This window comes from Manis pentadactyla, chromosome Y, assembly GCF_030020395.1.
Source record: "Manis pentadactyla isolate mManPen7 chromosome Y, mManPen7.hap1, whole genome shotgun sequence".
NCBI lineage: Eukaryota > Metazoa > Chordata > Mammalia > Pholidota > Manidae > Manis > Manis pentadactyla.
In genome coordinates, this window is record NC_080039.1 from 33,890,409 (window position 1) to 33,911,048 (window position 20,640).

At 43.5% G+C, this 20,640-nt stretch overlaps 1 protein-coding gene across 7 annotated transcripts in view; it reads left to right on the forward strand.

Moving 5' to 3' along the window:
- Window positions 1-20,640, forward strand: part of LOC118935962 (neuroligin-4, X-linked) — a 236,585-nt gene that overhangs the window by 43,708 nt on the left and 172,237 nt on the right. For all 7 annotated transcript variants that reach the window (XM_036932663.2, XM_036932662.2, XM_036932664.2 and 4 more), the window contains one exon: window positions 17,217-18,015. In XM_036932663.2, coding sequence (XP_036788558.2) covers window positions 17,547-18,015 — 469 coding nt within the window. In that variant the 5' untranslated portion in view covers window positions 17,217-17,546. The remainder of the gene's footprint in view (window positions 1-17,216; window positions 18,016-20,640) is intronic.

Genomic DNA, 20,640 nt, shown 5'->3' on the forward strand with positions numbered 1-20,640 from the left:
ACACCGATGCACCTGCCCGGACCTGTCACCATCCCCAGGCTCCATAGTGTACATTAGGGCCACGCTTGGTGCTGTACATTCTGTGGGTTGGGACAAATGTCTAATGATGCGTATCTGCCATTATAATATCACACAGAGTATTTTCACTGCCCTAAACGTGCTCCACCTATTCATCCCTCTCTCCCCTGTAACCCTGGCAACCACTGATCTTTGTACTGTCTCCACAGTTCTGCCTTTTCTAAAATGTCACGGAATCATACATTATGTACCTTTTCAGACTGGCTTCTTTCACTCAGTAATACGCATTTCAGGTTCCTCCGTGTCTTTTCATGGCTTGATAGTTCATTTCTTTTTAGCCTTGAATAATATCCTATTGTCTGGATGGACGATAGTTTCTTTATCCTTCCCGTACTGAAGGGTATTTCCACGTTTTGGCATATTGAATAAAGGTGCTGTGAACATCTGTGTGCAGATGTTTCTATATGGACAGAGTTTTCAAGTCCTTTGGGTCAATACTGGAATAAGACTTCTGGAATGTATTTTATCTGTCACGTCCTGTACAGGGAAGAAGCTACTTCTTTTCTTGGATTCTGAAGCATTGGGAAAGAGAACACACCTTGCAGAATTATCCCTCCAAAGACAAAGGCGTTGTGTTTGCGGGAGGGATTAATCAGGCCTGTTTTTAGGACAGCATTTCTGGCATGGAAAACCAAGAAATGGGTCAAGGCATATGGAAATGCCCACTTCTCTGCAGAGCAGCCAACTGACATCAGTTCTTGGAAAGGATAGTACAGGAAGCAGCGCAAATTTACTGACTTATACATTCAGGAAACACGCATGCGCGAGCAGCAGATCTCCACCTTTGGAAGCTTAAAGAACCGGACAAATGCAATACATCATCGACGGGACACAAATTTACATCTGGCCCCTTGTCACGTCCCTTCTTTTCTCTAAATGCAAATATTTCCACCTCTCTTTGTGGAAGCTTTTCTTCTGGGGATCATGTATGGGTTTTAATGTTCTGCATAGCTCATCCTAAAACTGCAGTTAATCCCACAGTCCTGTTTCAACGAGCTGTTGAGTTGATATCATATCGCTCGCAAATTCGAGGACAAGGGAACTGTCCTGTATCGCTGATATATTTTGCATCAAACACCAAAGTGCGTGAGAATGCATTTCTCAGCGAAGATAGTGTCTAGTGTCTGTGCAAAACAGCTGTCACACATTCTTTGGCTCTGATAGGCAACTATATTCCGTAGTTTCTCTTCTTTTCAAAGCCACCTTTGTGTTTCTCGCCTTGGGGCAATGAAGGAGATGTGCCGTGTAAGTGGTTGACTATATGTACTGTTCTCCCACTCGGCCTTAACCTTTCTTCTGCCATCCACAATCATCTGGGGCATCCAAGGGCTGATGGGGACACTGAACCTCGGGGACAGCATCCTTGTCCGTTATCATCCCAGGTAGTGAATGCTCTATTTGTTAAAGGCCCATCTGAGATTGATTCCTACTCCGTTTGGGGTGAGAGATCCCTGGCCCAAGTGGAAACACGAGTGGCCATTCTAAGCCTTCTAGACGTATGATGAACACAAGACATAAAGCCTGTGGTCTTTCATTGATTGGATAACACAACGTGTAAGAAATGGGAGGGTTAATTGTGACAGGTTGAGAGCTCAGTGTTACCTGGGGTATTTGGTCATGCATCCCATACATTGCCCCTCACTCCTGGCCCGTCTTGTTTTTCCATAAAAGTTTTTATGTGTAGCTCTGTTTTGTATTTAAAAATTGTTTGAATCTGGCTGGTTGAGATGCATTTTCCAGATAAAAATAAAAACTACATGCCTAATGACTTGATAGAGGAGAGAATAGAACAGAATAATGGCATGTGAAAGATAGGGGATTGAGCTATGTATTAAATGACTTTAGGAAGCATTTAATTTGATTTAATGAATTATACTTCACAGAGCACACTCTCCCTATATCAGGACAATATAACACTGCATAATTGTATGATAACCCGTTATTTCTGTTGAAAGCTTATTTTGTAATGCAGTTTTATTTTTTATTACACGTAGGGCTGTTTTGCTCGGAATAAGAAAAATCAGTGATTCCCTTTATGGTACAGAATCTGATGTTTTTCTTTATCCAGGTTGGGTTAAACACATACCTTTACTTATTTATATTTATTTTACCTCTTCCAAAACTCTCAGCTCAGTAGAAGTTCTGTGAGTCCACAGATTTCCATCCTGTGTGGCAATGTAGTGTCTTTCATTCTACTCTGCAGGAAATGGAAGAGATTTAGTTTGGAGGATTGTAACCCAGAAGAGAGAGAGACCTAGGGATGAGTGTCAGCGGGAACTGAGTGCCAGGGCTGGGAAGCTAGGAAATCGCATGCATTTGTCATTTTACATGCATTTGGCATTTCACAAACCTATTTGCTTACCAGTGGCTCCTCGGCTCCTTCTCTCCTCTACCTCCCAACATGTGAAAGCTGCTAGACTTGGGCAGACAGGTTTTGAAAAATCCTTTTTCTGGAGAACCTGAAATGGCAGGGAAAAGAATTCCATAAATGGCATCGGAAGGCCATATGAGTGAATTGCTTTCTCTCTCTGCTTACTCGCATAGAGCTTATTCTCAAGTGAGAAAAAGACAGTCGTACGTACATCCTACAAATCCTAGGGAAGCGTCTAATAAGAGAGCCTAAAAAAATAAGAAGAAAAATTATCTGCAGGACTCACACAGAGAGCCAAGTAGAAAACACACACTGACAATCCCCATCACTTGTAGGGGATGAGCCAAAATACTGATCCTTAAGAAAAAAGAGAGGGATGGGAATTCTATGAAAAACTAAAATAATAGCTGAGTTTTAAAACACTGAATTGGAAAATAGATATGAGACTATTTCCTGAGGATCAAACCTGATGAAAGAGAGATGGAAAAAAGAAAAGGAGAAGCAGAAAATTGAGACCTAGTCTAGGAATTCCTCATCCAGATAGTGGTTACGGAAGAGCATGGTACAGAACAAAAGAGGCAGAAGTGAATTGCAAATTATTTAATTTTCACCCCACACTGAAAGATCTAGGCTTCCAGATTTCTGTGGCATATTGGGATGCTCCGCATGTGGATAAAATAAAACTCCCAATCACATTCTTGTGAAATTTCAGAAGAGCAGCCACATAGAGAAGCCCCTCAGAGCTTGGGAATCCCTACAGAGGCAAATAAAAAAAACAGAGCAACCCCTAACCCATCAAGAGTCGGACCAAACATTCTAAGACAAAAGAAACTTGTGTAATTAAAACAACAACAACCGACTGACCACACAGATCTCTGTCCTGAACCAGATCTCTATCCTGAAATTATTAGTGCGAAATCAGAGTCAAGAAATTTTTACTCTTGCAGGGCCTCAAAAAACTTAACCTTTCATGCATTCTTTCTCAGAAAGCTGTGCGTGTATGTCTTCCTTCACACAGTAGAATGCATTTAATGGGAAGATATGGTTTCCAAGAAACAAGAGACTTACTGGAGGGTAGTCAGAGGAATTGGGTCCCATATCGTGCTGGGAGCAGGTTGGTACAGAGAGAAACACCAAGGAGGGTAAAAAAAAAAAACAAATGAAAGGAAAAGAGCTATTTCCCCCAGTGGAAATGGTACTTGAGATGAGCTTTAGTTTTGTGAGAACATTTCACAAAGTTGAACAGTAGATGGGGAGAATGCATGAAAATGAAAATGCTGGACCATTATGGTCTCCTGATGAAGCAGCTAATTCAAGAAAGGACATTTTATTAGGGTACAAAGCTTGGTTCAGGAGTGAGCCTGAATCGCGTGGTTACAATAATGTCCCTCCTGTAGCGTGAGATGACCAACGTGGCGGGGTAACTATGTCAGGAAGTCGGGAGAGAGTAGGGTGGTGGCTGCGCATGGAAAAATCGCAGATAATATCTAGAAACACTCTATCAAGAAAAAAGTGGCATGAACATATAATGGAGAATTATATGGAGCATATTTTGAGAAGGCAAGCAGAGACCTGCAAGTCCTCTGCCCGAGGAGGCAGGTGTGGTCCTGGCCTGGGCGTGGGGCCAGTGCATCTCAGGACTGGGGCTTGCTCTTTGATGGTATTGCTCCTGCTTCATTAATACGTGCACTTTGGCTTTTAATACTCTGTGCAAGCCTTTGTTGAAACAACAGTTTTCTAAAAGGAAAAGTAAAATGAGGCCCAGTTGCATGGTGGGTATATGGAGATATCCTCATCTAAGGCCCTGCTCTGCCCACTGGGCTACCCCCAAGGGTCCTCTAGAGAATATTTAATAAACACCACACCTGGGTCTTGTTCCTGCAGAGATTCTGACACACTTGGTCAGAGGACAGCCCGTGCCCTGCGACTGTGGAATTCTCCTCGAGGGTTCTCGGACTGCAGCAGAGTCCGAGACCCACAGACCCACATTATCACAGATTATTTCTTTAAATTAAAAGCAATCCCTTCTCCAAGGTACAGCGCTTGCTGTTAACAAATAAAGTAGGGATGCAGATGGAGTGAACTTCATCATTGCACTGCGTTTCTTATTAGCCAAAGTGCTTCTCCTTGCAGAAAGGCTGTCATTGCTTTAAGATGACCTAATGTTTCTCTCACAAAGCTTCCCATTCTCTCGTGGCTCTACTTTCATTTTTTTTTTAAGCAAAGTCACAGAATGTTCTCTTGTGGGAGCTCTTTGTCCCTGCGACGGGGAGCCCATCATGCGGGGTCCGTGGCACCCGTCCCACTGAACCGTTTCACTTTCTCCATCTCTGTAATGCACATGAGGTTGAGTTCGGTTTAATTTTCAGTTTGCACTTTGCTGGCAGTCACCCTAAGTGACTGCCGGGAGGAGACTGCTGCATTCCAAGGGTCTAGTTCCATGAGGTCCTCTAACTCAAGGGTCAGGGATATCATTTTTGGCTTTAGAAGTGTGTTCAGTGGTCAAGGATGCTTGTAGAAACTGGATTTTCCTTCATTAGGACCTGGGCTGCTTTTACCCTGAGGAGCCCCGAGTTCCTACCAAGAAGCACTGGTAATTAACCAAGAGGGCACTTCTTCTGTCCTTTGCAACCAGTGTCGTTTACATTGTCTCCGAGTATCTTCCCCCCACATAAACGCAGACAGGGTATCTGTCTTATTCAATGAGAAACCAGTGGCTTCCAATGTATTGATGTTTAGCAAATGCCTTTTACCCGGCAAGACGCGAAACCATTGAATCCATGCCGTGCAGGGGACATGCCATGATCTTTTCCTTGAATCTTTCTCAGATGATTGATGTCAGTAAACCTTAGGTGTCCCCTTCTGTGCTGGGGATGGCACTGTTCTTCCCTGCCTCGACGTCCCTTCTGGCGAATCTGGAAAATCTAAATGCTGTATCCCCATAATGCCTCTGCTCATTTCCCTTTACCTTGTAGGACTTTGCTGCTTCCTACCTCTACTTTTGTGGACTAGCCTTAAACCTCATGAATTTTGGGTGTTCTTCAGTGTATTTCTCAAAGCTCTTGTGAAATCAAATTAAATATCAGAGTCACCTTACTAGAAGCAGGCTTGTAATTTTAATCTAGTCTGTAAAAATCTAGGGAAACAGCCACACACACACACACACTTAGACACACACACACATACACAGAAATAAAGTTTATTTGTTCCTACATATTGAAACCAGCTCTCTGGGCTGCTATAAATTCAGTATGTTTTCCTCATGACCTAATTGATTCAAAGGACATACTTAATAGAGGGGCAAATTGTTTTCTATGTGCTGTTTTAAAATCTATCCGGTGCCACCAGTGTGTGGTGCTGTGACATTTGAAGTTGCTTTAGGGACTTAATCTTAAAATAGCCCCCTCCTGGTTTGCAGATTTCCACCTGGATGGATTTACCAGATAATATAATTTAACATCAAGGTTTTCTGTGTCTGTGCGCATCGTATCTTCTCAGTGAGACCAGGTAGAGTGGCCAATGGAAAACTAACCACAGCAGACTTGGGAAGGTATAATTAAACATGAGAAAACAGAAGGATCGTGGCAGAGGATTTAATTGGGCTGAAATGGGTTTGGAGGAAGATGACAGAGCGAAAGAACAGCTTTTAACAGGAGGTCTGAAAATAGCCAAGGAAAGCATAATTGCAGAAACTCTGTGACATCTGATTACCTTTTTATATCCTTATCTGTACAAAACTCCATATAGTGAAGGAAACAAAGAGTGAGTTTTGAGATGCCAAAGGGATGCGGTACAGGTTACAGGACAGGAGAGAACCAAGTGATAGACCCTCCCTTTTGGGGCTTCGCGACTTCCCCGTTTGCTGTGAAACACTCCAGAGCTTATAAAACATGGAGCCTTTCATCAAATTTCCTGTGAGAAATGGAGCATGGCGAGTAGGACATGCATGCCTCCGCGGACATCTCCCTGGAGCTCTTCCCCACGGCTGTAATGAGCTAAAGACGTCCTCTGGGGACACAGTGTGCAAAGGTAAATTAGTTTACTTCACCATTTCTGATATGTCCCCTTCCTCTGCTACTTTGTGGTCTTTGAAATTGGAAGTGGGTGTTACTTATCGTCTGCCATGTACCTGCCATTAGAAAGACGTTAGAATTTCACATCCCTTACCTTCACGTTTTAGATTTGGAAGGTAAGCAGCTTTGGTTCAGAGGGGAGGACCGTGTGGTGGCTGGACTCTCTTTGGGGGTTCCCGGTGCCCTTGGTCTGGGCCATGATCCTTCCCTCGCCCTCCTACCGTGAGTGTGGCCCAGACAGATGAGAGAAGCTGGGGTGCTCCAGTGCGTCCCTTGTGGGTGCACCTTGGGCCTCCAGGGAAGCCGAGCTGAGGTGCTGTCAGGTCCCACTGCAAAGCCGTCCCTAAGCGGGTGTCGTTCATTGTCCTGGAGTACTTGCAGTGATGGCAGGTCTCCCAAAGGATGCAAGAAAAGCCAGAAAATCCTTGGACGAGACAGTTGAGTAGGCGGTCTTTACTCACCAACCACGTCCTCCTCATCGCCAGCAGGAAGCTGCCCTGTGAAGGTGTGCACCGCCCAAGGCGTGCCAGTTACCCTGCTGTCACCACAGTGTGGCAGCTGGTGTCAGCAGGTGGGCAGTTAAGCAAGGGGCTTTGTCCTTGAAGCTTGGGGTGTTTGTGAGGAACAGACCCCTTTGTCAGTGTGGTGCAAAATATCCAACCTTTTCTAAACATAATATTTTAAAGTCATAAGATAAATAAGCTTAAAAGGAAACCGGCGTCATTGAAATCACCAGGAAGCTATTTTCAAAATGTGCTGTAGTAATATACATGCTTCTTTATGATGTATTAAGTCATCAGATCTAGTTAAGATGCTCTGAATGGTCACAGTTTCGAAGGAGTATAAACAGTACTTTGCATATATCTGGAATAGCATTACTTTGATAGGAAAATACATGTGATTTCTCCTGGGGGCAAAGTTGTAGGGGTTTCTCTCTTACAGAGTGTGTGTGTGTATGTGTGTTACATGTACATTCATAACTGAAGCAAATAGCAAGTGTTGGTTCACATGTAGTGGAAACAAAGATGCAGTGTCTTTAGTTTATTGCCGTTTATAGAATCCATGGCTTCTTCAGAAGGACACCTGGGTAGGAGGGGGGGGTCTATGTGTAGAGAACCTCTGTATCCATAGTAGAATTTGGAACTGTCTAGGTAGAGGAACTTATTTTAAATTTAAATTTCCAACGTACATTTATTTGAATGGATCTTCTTTGTAAAACCTCAGTGTGAAGGTAGGAATTTTGCCGTGGGTAGGGGTGGTGAGGGTGATTAATTCCATCATCGGAGCCAGAGTGTGAGATCCCTTTTTGTATCAAAACGGAATGTAAGGAAGCCAGTGGATCAAAGCCTTCCTGTCATTTTGAGTGAAGACATTTTAAGGTCTGAAGAGCAATTGTTGTTGGGTGCTATTTGCTGCGTTCATCTGCAAACCACATTTTCATTTCCATGCGCTTACTTTGCGATAATGCTCGTCAGCCTTGGGAGGTCGATTCACGAGGAGATGCCTTAGAGCCCATCTTGTATTGTGGACGGGACCCCGACTCTGTATCTTGACTTGGAATTTATTCTTCCCTTCCTTGGGTATCTTTCCTTCCTTCTTCTTACTCCTTCCCTTGCTGATGGGAGACACAGGTTTTAAGGGGAGCCTCTTGCCCACATTCCAGATCTTGGAAACCTCGGCCGTTTCCTAGAGTTAGGGGTGTCACCTCAGGGAGGTTCTGATCCCAAGACAGGAGACCCCCATGGAGGGTCTCGATCCTGGGAAGAGCCTGCTCCCACACGTCCATATTCCCGTGGGAGGGATGCAGAGGAAGTGTTTTGGGGATTGGGTGGAGGAGGGGGTGTTCAAGACTGAACCCAAACCCTGCCTGTCTTGGGAGCTTATGCAGAAGGGAAATGTGTGGGGAAACTCTTGGCTAGCAACCCCAAAGCCTTACCACTTACAAGCCCATCACCTGGCATTTCACGTGACACTGCACCATCAGGAGACACACGTCATTCAGAAGGGTGCCAACCGTCAGAGTGAGTTCCACACTGCAGGGGGCATTTCCAAAATGCAGAGTGTCCCACCGGAGGTGAAGCAGCCTCCCCTCTGAGATGAAGTAGCCAGATGCAATGTGTGCTCCAGAGACAAAGTGGGGTGCTTCCGCTGGGTTCACGTACGACCGAGCTGGTCCTTGGGTTACCGCTGGCGTCTCGGGAAATGTTTGAAGCCGCTTTCTGTTTTGGACGTTGCCCACCTCACTGGCACAGGCTGTGAGCAGCAGTTTCAGAGCTACTTAGTAAAGACCCCAGGGCATGTCCTTCTCGTCAGCCAAGGTGTGTGGTCACCTCCCACCTGGGACTATTTACCTCTTGCCCACATGAACCTCAATGCTGGGTAGGTCCCTCCATGCCTGAGGCATCACCTTCAGGTCCAACTGCATTGTTAAAAACTGTCCTCCCTTTGTTTTACCCAAAATGGTCATTTTCCTCTACGTCTTAAATCGTTCCTTTCGGTGATAAGATGATTTCTGCCCATTTCATGTGAGAAGGGCTTTGAAGAATGCCTGGATTCCTTACTCTGCTTGCAGACAAGTATATCCTCAGAATGGATTAGAACCACTTTTTTTAAAGTTAGGCCTCACAGAGATTGGCTGAAATGGGTAAAGTGTCAAAGACTCGACCATGTTCTTCTGCGTGAAGAGCAAATCCAAGACTGTCTCTTCACAGTGAAATTCCTATAAGCAAATGCCATTGGGGCTGGGTTGTGGGGCACAATGGCCATTTGTGTTGGCATCGTGAGCATAGCTGCTGCCTAGTGGATGTGAGGTTGACTGCAGTACCCACAGGGCCGCCCTTAGGAGAAGGTCCTGGAATCTGACGTTGGCATCTTTTGTACCTTTCGTGTCCACGTGTCTTCTGAAAAGCATCTTTTATCTTCCTATTAATTTTTTTTTGGTATCATTAAACTACAATTACATGAGGAAGATTATGTTAACTAGGCTCCCCCCTTCACCAAGTACCCCACACAAACCCATTTCAGTCACTGTCCATCAGTGTAGTGAGATGCTATAGAGTCACTACTTGCCTTCTCTGTGTTGCACAGCCCTCCCCGTGCCCCCCCTACACACTATACATGCTAATCCTAAGGCCCCCTTTCTTCTTCCCCACCCTTATCCCTCCCTTCCAACCCATTCTCCCCAGACCCTTTCCCTTTGGGAACTGTCCATTCTTGGGTTCTGTGATTCTGCTGCTGTTTTGTTCCTTCACTTTTTCCTTTGTTCTTATACTCCACAGATGAGTGAAATCATTTGGTACTTGTCTTTCTCCACCTGGCTTATTTCACTGAGCATAATACCCTCTAGCTCCATCCATGTTGTTGCAAATGGTAGGATTTGTTTTCTTCTTATGGCTGAATAATATTCCATTGTGTATATGTACCACATCTTCTTTATCCATTCATCTACTGATGGACACTTAGGTTGCTTCCATTTCTTGGCTATTGTAAATAGTGCTGCGATAAACATAGGGGTGCATCTGTCTTTTTCAGACTGGAGTGCTGCATTCTTATATCTTCCTATTAATTTTTGCTGAGGACCTTCTCTTTCCCAAGCACAAGTTTTAGTCATCTAAAGCCTTTGCCCTGATATTGCTCAGTCTAGTGATGGATATAAACATTTAGGAAGTAATTATGGTAAAACGGGAGCCTTCCTTCTGGTATCGCCTTTCCTACTCTGTAAATCTCGGTCGGCTGGTATTCCCATTCTTGAATTGCAAGGCTTAACGCCTCTGTCACTCTCTTACTGTATCTCTCGGCCCAGCTCTCTCTCTATACCTTACATACTAAACCCATCTCTTAGGCACTCCATCCCAAATCTCATCCTAATCAGGCCGAGTGGAAACCTTTAGGGGAACCTCAGTGCATATAATTAGCTACCAGGTCTTTGAGGGATAGTTCCTATTCTAAATGTATGTTAACAAACACATTCCTATGCCTATATGTGTTCATATATACTGTATAAATATATGGAATATTCCCACACAACATAACACCGTAAGCATTCACATCCAAGAGTTACCTTCTTTACTGTGCTCATTTTATAGATGAGCAAATGGAGGCATTGATAGTTTACACTCTTTCCTGTGGTTGCTGATGGAGAGGAAATAGACGGCCGCAGTTTAAAGCTAGGTAACCCGAGTCCAAATGGCCTATGCTCCTAAGCCCTGCCCACCTCTGGATATTTAACACATTCATGATGACTGTTCTGATACTTTTCCATGTGTATTCAAGCTTACTGTTTTTACGATCGCTCATGTTTAGAGCCATTTATCTTAAACACATAACCAGCAGCACATATGTTTTACTGATTATCTACCACCTAAGGGGCATTGGTCAAGGTCCTGTAGGGAATCAGAAAGAATGGGGAAGGCATAATTTCTGAACCTACAGTGCTTCATATTTCAGTGGCTGAGTTTGGAAACACATGCACGCACATCTTATTTATTATTAGTTGGGATGCAGATACTTGTATTTAAAAACTTAAATGCCTATAATTATATATATGCAACCTTGAAGCACAAATACTTGTGAAATACCAGCATCTGGTTAGATTGGAGAAGGGTGGGGATTATTTGTACAGTACAATCCATTCAATGGATCAGTGAATAATGTGAGTAAGAGGATTAGTATTCATTCTGAATGTGCATGTAGACTTCAGGTAACTGAAAATCCAGCAATGTGTTTATCCTTCCTATTCATGTTTTGTGGTGTTGAAAAGGATGTTGCTAAAGAACATGGCTGTAAGCATCTTACTGTGCTGATGGACAGTGACTGCAGTGGAGTGTGGGGGGACTTGATAATGTGGGTGCATGTAGTAACCACAGTGTTTCTCATGTGAAACCATCAAAAGACTATATGTCAATGATACCTTTATGAAAAAAAAAAAAGAATATGGCTGTAAGGCAATGTTAGCTGCTTCCTCATAAGTCTTCCTGTGACGTTCAGGAGCTTGACCTCACCGAAGTTCCTTCTTGATTGCAGAATTTTCTGTTCCCACTGTCTTCCGTATTTTATGTTTCATGAAACACTCTGTTTCAAGGATAATCGTCGGAGGTTGCAGAATATCCTCAGGCTGAAGGCAGTTTATGCGGTTTCTCCGTCTGAGCCCTCCTGGTGCGGTCCAGGGAGCTGAAGTTCTGGGTGTTCAGGGATGAGCCAGAGGTTGCCAGCTAATCAGTGATCAAGGTGGTACCAGGCTTAGGCGACCTGCCCCTTCCTTGTAGCAATGCCATTAGGAACCTGCCGCTTTGTGCGGAATATATTGACGGATGGTCTGTTCCCTTGAGCTCATAACATAACCTTGAAGAAACACAGTTTACATTCCGTTTTTAAAATCTAAGACAGTTGGATAGTGCATGGGAAAATAAAGTTATAGACATGCATGTCTTGAATAAAACTGGCACAAAGAATCCTACCCACAGAATGCATGCAAAATAATACATATTTAAAAGTAAACTTTAAACAAACCTACCTACACCTGCCAGACTGCAGAAGAGAATGTTAATGTTACCAATATGTGTGCATCCGTGTGAGTCACTTCCCTTCTTCCCAATTCTCAGAGGTAACTGCCACCCTAGAATTTTTTTCTAATAATGCCCTTTCTTTTTCTATATCTCAGCACAAACATAGCTCTAAGCAATGTACTGTTTAATTTTATATGATGTTATATAAATAACATCACGCCATATGTCTTTTCCTGTGAGCTGCTTTTTATTTTTGTGATTTATCCATTTGATTCATGTATCTGTATTTTATTCATTGTTCCCAGTTATATAGTATTGTTTTAATACACCAACATTTATCTAATTAATTAACGCTGCTGTTAGGGAGACTTCCATGAGAATGTAGCTGTTAGTGGGCAGGATTTTGGTCTCTTTTTCCCACTACAACCCCAAACCCTAAAACAATGATTTTTATAAAACAGGTATTGACCCGTGACTGTGTTTCAGTGTTGCCTTATTTCTGTGGCCATTGTAGGGCCCCGTTGTCCATGTAGTTTGCCGTGGAAAAGCTAACGCTTTATTCCTGATCACGTCCTTCCCTCCATATCTACAGAGGTTCTTTCTATCCAGTCTTGAATGCACCATAGAGAAGCCATTATTTCTTTCTCCTCGGTTTGTTCTGGGTTTTGCAAAATCCTCTTGCTGAAAACTCCACTTCCTACCACTGTGGCTCAGATATGCTTCTGATCCATGAAACTTGAGCTTCAGAACAGAAATGGGGACTGAGGGATGGAGTTAGAGCCTTGACGTCTGCACGAGGGCACAAAACCCCTCAACACTTGGCATCTTTATTTTGCACTGAAGTCACTGTACCTCCACCTCGGCTTTGCTGTTCAAAATGGTGGACTTTTATGGGATCTGATTTTTCAGATCAGGCCTCACATAGATGAATGTGCAGTGAACTGTAAGATTTGTAACCTTGCTCATCCAGGAGATAAGACCAGAATATGAATGAAACTGTCTACGCAAATATACAAAGTGGCTGATTGCGTCTTCCCTTGGCATTGAGCAGATCTGGTATCAGGATTGAGTGTGTGTGTGTGTGTGTGTGTGTGTGTGTGTGTGTGGTCAGCACATGCACAGAGCGGAGGTTGTCCATATAGTATAGATGGCAGGTGCTCTGGGCCATCTCAGGGTACAACTCCATGCTCTGGTACCAAAGCTGAATGCCATCAGAATGTTGGCATCCTCGCCCCAAGGAAATGCCAAGGAAAAGCGGACAGTTGTCTGCAGTTGTGCACTGCTTCAGGAAGAGCTGTTGTAGGCTGTCTTAGTAAACAGCATAGGAGGATCATTGTACAGGCTTATTCATCTGGGAAGGACCGGAGTCTGTGTTCCTGTTTTCCTTGATGCTTCTGAATGCAAGATGAAAGTGCGTCTTCTAAGTGCCTGTTCTCATCAGCAGCCTCTTGGCAGGAACGTCTCAGTGGGTCCCAGGCCTTGAGCACCGCTGAGATTAGCACCAGGGGAAAGGTGCTCCCTCCCATGAACCCTCTCTTTGTGGTGCTGAAGAATCACAACAGTCTCTGTCTTCCTAGGAATTCCTCCCGGCCATGGAAAGAAGTCCCCGTACCTGGGGATGTGCATTCATTCCTTGTCAGGCCAAAATACTGAAATAACTTTGATCAGGGCTCCCCTTCGTTAAATATATGTTTTTAAATTAAACCAATTGCAATTTGAGCGAGGTGCACTTTGGGGGGAAATTGATTGTGGTTTTTATTTTGACCCATTTATGTTCTGGGAAGCATGAATCGTTTGAGCCTTCTCTTAATTACAACTGCAGACAGCCTAACTACCCTGTAGAGAATCATCCTCAAATACCCAATCAAGTCACAAATCAAGTCAGAATACTAGTGTGAGATCGTACTATTCGAGCAACCTTTGCAGAGAAATCACGCTATGAAGTGATCAGCCCCCAAATTGTGTGCATTCCATGAAATGATGCATTTTGCCTTTTTCTCATTAAACATTTTAAATCATAATTAACTTTGTAGTATTCCCTTTTATATTTTGGGAAACATTTTAAGTAAATATAAGCATACATTACAAATATAAACACATGTACTATGTGTAATATAAATAACACATGTAACATATGTATTCATAACAATATTACACCCCTTGTGAAATCCCTTTCAGTGTGTGAAATTTACAAGGAAGTCTTTTATCTTTTTTTTGTCCCCGAATATATGGGTTGGTTAAATTGGTAAGGATGTTTTCATGCTGATGATGGGTATTTAATAGGTTTATTTTCAAAATTTTTATTACATGAAATGCTAAAACTTTGAAAGTTTCCCAAATATTTGAATATACACATGCACATACATAGAATATTTTTTTTCAATGCAAATACCATCTACAGTAGAATTCAAAGACAGACGCAAATGTATATACATCAGCCATTTGGTGTGATGATGTTTTTCACTTGCTGGGTTAACATTTCAGATTTTTAGCAGATTTTCATTTAAGTCTGAAATTTGAATCAACCACATGCACATACACAAAAATTTGAAGTCTCCCAAATACTTGTGATACACACACACACACATAGACATAGATATACATATATACACATAGAAACATGTATAATGCCACTAATTATAATCTTCGCATGTACCCACAGATGCTGATTCACCTTCACGGCCTCGATCATTCTGTACTTGATGGCTTTGACTTGCAATTCTCACCCTGGGTCATATTCTCTTCCCCCGCCGCCCCCCTGCCACCAGGGGTCATTCAGCAGTGTCTGGAGACATTCTGGATAGATAAATGGGGTGGGGACGTGCTCCTAGCATGTAGTGGGTAGAGACCAGAGAAGCTGGTAAATATCCTATAATGCACAGGACAAAAAAGTATGTGGTTCAAAATGTCATCAGTGCCAAGGTTGGGAAACTATGCACTTTAGACTGTGTTATTCTTGTGCAAATCAGCCACATTTCAAAAAGCAAGGAAATAAATAGGATAGCTTTGAAGTTAGGAATATTATGAGTGTCTCCCCTCCAACTGTTAGGTGCTCAGATGCCCCAAGGCCCTTCTCTGAGCTCCTGCTGGTCCCTCAGACCCTTGTTGGGGAGGTAGGCTTAGACAGAAGGGACTGATTCATTGAGCTCAACTTGAAATGTTGGTGGGACCCCCACTTGCGCAGTCTTACTGGATATGTGGCTCTTCTCCATGTCGACTTGGAGAATGGATTGGGTGGGCCAGGATCCTCAGGGAATTGACTCTGAAACTCCTGCTACAGATCTGCTGACCAGGTTCTACCCTGAATGACCTCTGTCTCCTAGGGACTGTGTTATGCCTGTGGGACAATCTCATGTAATCCTGAAACAGATCAGTCAATGGAGGATCAAAGAATTTAAATGACGTGTTCCAGACCTGCTCAACGCCAATACTGGACTGACTTCAGAGCCCTTGTGATTTGTCTGTGTACCCAGGGGTCTCTTGAGCAGATCTATGTTTGAATTCCCAGCACGTTGTATTTATTGAGTGGCTATTTCCTTTGCCCTGCACTTTGCATATGACCTCTCTTCCTGCTACTTTGTGGAGAAGGTGTGGTGCACCATGGACCTAAAGTCCAGGGAGTTCAACTCACTTCCCTTAGCTCTCAGGTAGCATCTGTCTGAATCAGGAATGAATGGTGTCTCCTATTATCATAAGAAATGCTGGAAAAGGAAGATTGAAGGCTGTTCCAAAGCATAAGAAGGGCTTTCCAGAAAAGAGAAGACTCTAAACATGTCATCACCTCTTTCTTTTTCTTGTCTGTCTCTCAGTTATTCAAAACTTGTATCATATTGTGGCAGAGATCCAGTAGCTGCCTATGGTAGAATTCAAAGCTAGAAGCAAGCACGTAAGTCACACATTTGGTGCTGTTTTTCACTTTCACCATCCAGACTTTTAGGTGCATTTTCATTCAGCTCTGATTCACCTGGCCCAGGATGTCTTGGGTGATGGAATTTTCCCCAGAAGTATGATAGCTCCGTGACAGATCTGGCTCTGATATGTTTCAGTAAAAAAAAAGAAAAAGAGCTGTTTGACATATTTTCTTCAACTGTTCATTTAAATGAAATGAATAATTATATTCGAATTCAGAAATACACTGACTGACCCACCAGAATTCCTTACAAACATGTCTGTCTATTTTTGAGCTGGGGAATGTTGTAGTGAAAGGCATCCTCTTTGCAACACCTTATGCAATGTTTTGTATCCCTCATGGATCATTGGCAATACTCTCCGTGCATGCATAACATTCTCTAGGGTCACAGGAGGAATGATTTATGTAGTGAGCGTCAGAGGACCAACATTGAGACAAATGAGAAGGTTGAGTCTCAACAGGAAGGTAACTCAAATGTCCCATCAGCTGTTTAAATGCACTGCAAGGTGAAATGTTTATCCTGGAAGGCATGCAGTGGCTCATGGAAATATCAGGATGGCCGTGCCAACCCTTTTAATTATGAATGATGTCTTGATGTGACAAGCACCACAGCATGTACTTGAGATGCACCATCTTGTTCAGTTTTTTACAAGGAAGCTGAGATTCAGGGCAGTGGCGCATGTAGCCAAAAGACACCTGCCAGTGAGTAGCCCGAGATGGGTTTAGCATCAAAGTTATGCCCTTTCCATGCATGTTTCTCCCTTTATGGTCCCCAAGCACCCACCTGTCGTGAAGCCAGTTTGGCCTGGTACCCATGCTTGCCTCTTCCTCGTACGTCCACTTTTCCTCATGAACTTTTAGAACTCCACACATGTCACATTAGGAAAAAGTGAGGGCACCCTTAAACATTTGAGAAACAGTGTCTTGGGAGTACTGAGAGATCGCCATTTGGCTGATGTGCAAAGAATGGTGAAATTGGGAGACATCTTTAAGGTATCTGCAGAACACACATAATTTGTGGGGATCTGTTTTTATTCAACCAAGACTTGGTGAGTCTTTTCCAAACATTGGGTGTGTTCCAGAGGACCAGGCACCCGTCAAAAATTAGGACAGGCTGTGGTCTTGCTAGATTCTACTATGTGGCAGTGCAGATACACACATTCACCAATAAGTAAGAATTTCACATCATGGGGCACTGAGCATTGCATGGAATAGGCAGCAAATGGTGTCTGTGGTGGTTCCCTTGGCTTTATTATCCTGTTTTTCTCTTTTCCCTGCAGGCTGACTGCTCTGCCTTGACGTTCTCATAAGGAATCCCTTCCCCTGGAGGTGTTGGATGGTCTCTGCTTCCCTGGAGCATCCCGCTCGCTGGAATTGGGTTCCAGGATTAAGAGAGGGCTGCTCCCTCGCAATGGCCTGCCAAGACACCTGCTGGGTCTATTCGTAACCCCGGGCTCTGTCTGCAAGGACTCCGAGAGGCTCCCTGGCAAGCCCGTCGCCTCTGCTGGGTCTTTCACTCCCTGCAAAGCCCTCTCTCTCCACGGGCTCGCGTCCCTGTTTGTGTGCGTGGCGTTGCATCACCCGGGCCCCTGCGAATGTGGCAGTGAACAATGCCGAGCCCCAAGGGACTGGTATGGCTCCCGTTCTTTACCCCGGTCTGCGTCATGTTGAACTCCAACGTCTTCCTGTGGATAACTGCTCTTGCCATTAAGTTCACGCTCATCGACAGCCAAGCACAGTATCCGGTGGTCAATACAAATTATGGCAAAATCCGGGGCCTAAGAACACCGTTGCCCAATGAAATTTTGGGTCCCGTGGAGCAATACTTGGGGGTCCCTTATGCTTCGCCTCCCACCGGAGAGAGGCGGTTTCAGCCCCCTGAGCCACCATCGTCCTGGATGGGGGTTCGAAATGCCACGCAGTTTCCTGCTGTCTGTCCCCAGCACCTGGATGAGAGGTCCTTATTACATGACATGCTGCCCATCTGGTTCACAGCCAACCTGGATACTCTGATGACCTACGTTCAAGATCAGAACGAAGACTGCCTTTACTTAAACATCTACGTGCCCACAGAGGACGGTAAGTACCCACCTGAACAGGGAGCAACGTGTCTCACTCAGTCGCAGAGGGATCTGCCAAGAGAGTTTCAGGAGGTCCTGTGCATGCTATTTCCTACAGCCCATCAATTATTTTTAATATTCTGAATGAAATGCAATTTCTGCTGTAACACCCCTTAGTCCACTTGTCTTGGAAGCATCTAAGGGATGGACTATATGATACACGGCTTCTTTATTTTCATATAATGCCTGTTTGGCATTGTTACAGTGATAACAGGTGTGAGCATAGAGTGCTATGTGTTCTACCTGATCCGTCTGTAAAGGAAGGACTTTACAGAAAATGATAAAATTAAGAGCATTATCCTGATTAAGTTCACAAACTGAAAATTGTAAGGAATATTTCTTTTTTGCTCTAATGCCTTAAACTTTTAGTTCTTTTGTTTTTTTGAGTCCTAAAGGATCCACTGATTGTTTGAACTATTGCAAGAAAGGGATATTTCATAAAATGGTTGGATTTCGTTGTATAGAATCCATGTTCACATAAATTTGGACCTTGTTTCCTTCTAGTATTCACCACTATGATATTTAACGTAGACATTTTATTGAAAACAGAAATTTCCTTCTATTCAAATGGCAATTGAGTGTCACCTGATGATTCTAGCTACATTAGAAAATAATGGCCCTGCTTGAAAAAATGGCCCTTTCTTTTCCATAACACAGAAGTGGAAAATCTGTAAAAAAAAAAAAATAATAATAATAATAAGATAATGCATTGTTTAATCCAATGTGAGTAAAATTTGGGTATCTCCTTGTCTGTGTTGATTTCAAATTAGAACTTTTTTACAAAGGCTAGCCAGACTGAAGTTAGGGTACTAGGATATTCCCACTTCTCATTTACCATTTGCATATGCTATTTTTAGACAAGGACATGGACATCTATCTGGAATTAAAGGAATTTACAGGAATCAGAGACATTCATCTACTATAGAATCCTTTGTCCCTTGTATGGAGAAATTTCCTGTCTTCCTTTTTTGTTCTTGAATCCTCAGAAAACATTTTTAAGCAAGCTTTGGCTGAAAGTCTGAAGTGGATGATTAGTTACATGAGTCAGTGATCTCCCCATTGTATGGGCCTGTCGTATAGTTTCTCCATGTAAATGGTAAAAGGCAGTTTATGTAGAGTGTCCTGGAAAATCAGGTTGGGCTCATCTATTATCCAGGTTACAGAGAATGTCCAGAGAAAGACATTAAAGGACTTAGTCGTTTCTGGCTGGTGGCCCTTGTCCTTATGGTGACAGATCCCAGCATTATCTTGTAAAGTCTAGGTCTGAATGTGATTCACGGAGTTAGACTGGCATCTGGACACCAGCTGGCATGCCGCGTGCTGACCCATCCCGGTGCCTGACCGCCGGCCGCCTTGCAGCTCTGTGCACCTGGGACAGCATGGAGCATCGCACCCAGGACCTAGGAGAATTCTCATTTCAGAAGCCACCTGGGCCTCGGTCTTCCTCATAATGAACCATTCAGATAAAAACTAGACAGGGGAGAAACAAACCAGGGTAAAGGATTAAAATTGCTTTCATAAGACAGGAGATGCACTAGCATCTAGGGGCCTGTGGCTTTACAGAACTCACCTGGTCACCAAGGGATGCACTCCCTAAGGAAAGCCTCCCCATACGGGCGGCCAGGCCACCTGTGAGCAGAAATCAGCAGCCTCTGTGATTACAGAACCATCCATGTGCAGTGGTGTGACCCGGCACCAAAGCTCATCATGCCATTGTGGGAACTTGGAAATATGCAGAAGGGAAAATGTTCCCTAATGGAAAAGCGACCTAAAGTATAAACCACATGCCATATGTTTATGCCTTGGGGTTTTTTTAGAGTGTTTTTGCATCTGGTATCTCACGTGACCTTGACAAGAGAGCCAGAAACTCAGTGGGGACTGAAAAGGTAGACTGGGTCTCTCTACAATATGTAAATGCTGGAATTTTGCTGGTGAGCAGCGGAAGTTCTGTGCTGGCTTGTTTGTACAAACACTGCATCCCAGCCTATTGGATCAGGGGTCTTGGGGGTTTTGTCTTATGTATTTGCATCAATTTGAGAATCTGTGTGGAGCTTTAGATATTTAATTATTCATTTTTCACCAAATACATTACCTGTGTTTCTATAATATGACACTGAAATTTTAGCATCAATCAGGCTGATCCCTCCAAAGACCTTCCTGTACGATGGCCTTAATTCATATCAATGCATTTTTTTAATTTTATTTTTTTACCAGTGTGGGTATTTGGAATTCAGAACTCTATTTTGGTAAGTCCATGTGTTATATAATCTTTCTACACTGGTCAGAGGGTGAGGTCATTGTGAGCAGGATCAACTATTCTTCACCATCCAACATAGTTCTGAGTAGCTGTGACATGCCTTGCAAGCTTCACGTGATAGCATTGCAACAGAGACAAGAATTCCTGATTTTAAGAGACAGACCCTGTGTAGGTTGAATGATGAGTCCCTAAAGATGTGTATGTGGCAATCCCTGGGACCTACAGGTGTGTTACAAAGGGCAATTGATCTCCCAGATGAAATTATATTTGCTTATCTGTTGACCTTACGATAGGGGGTGTATATACTGGGCTATCTGGAGGGTGGGG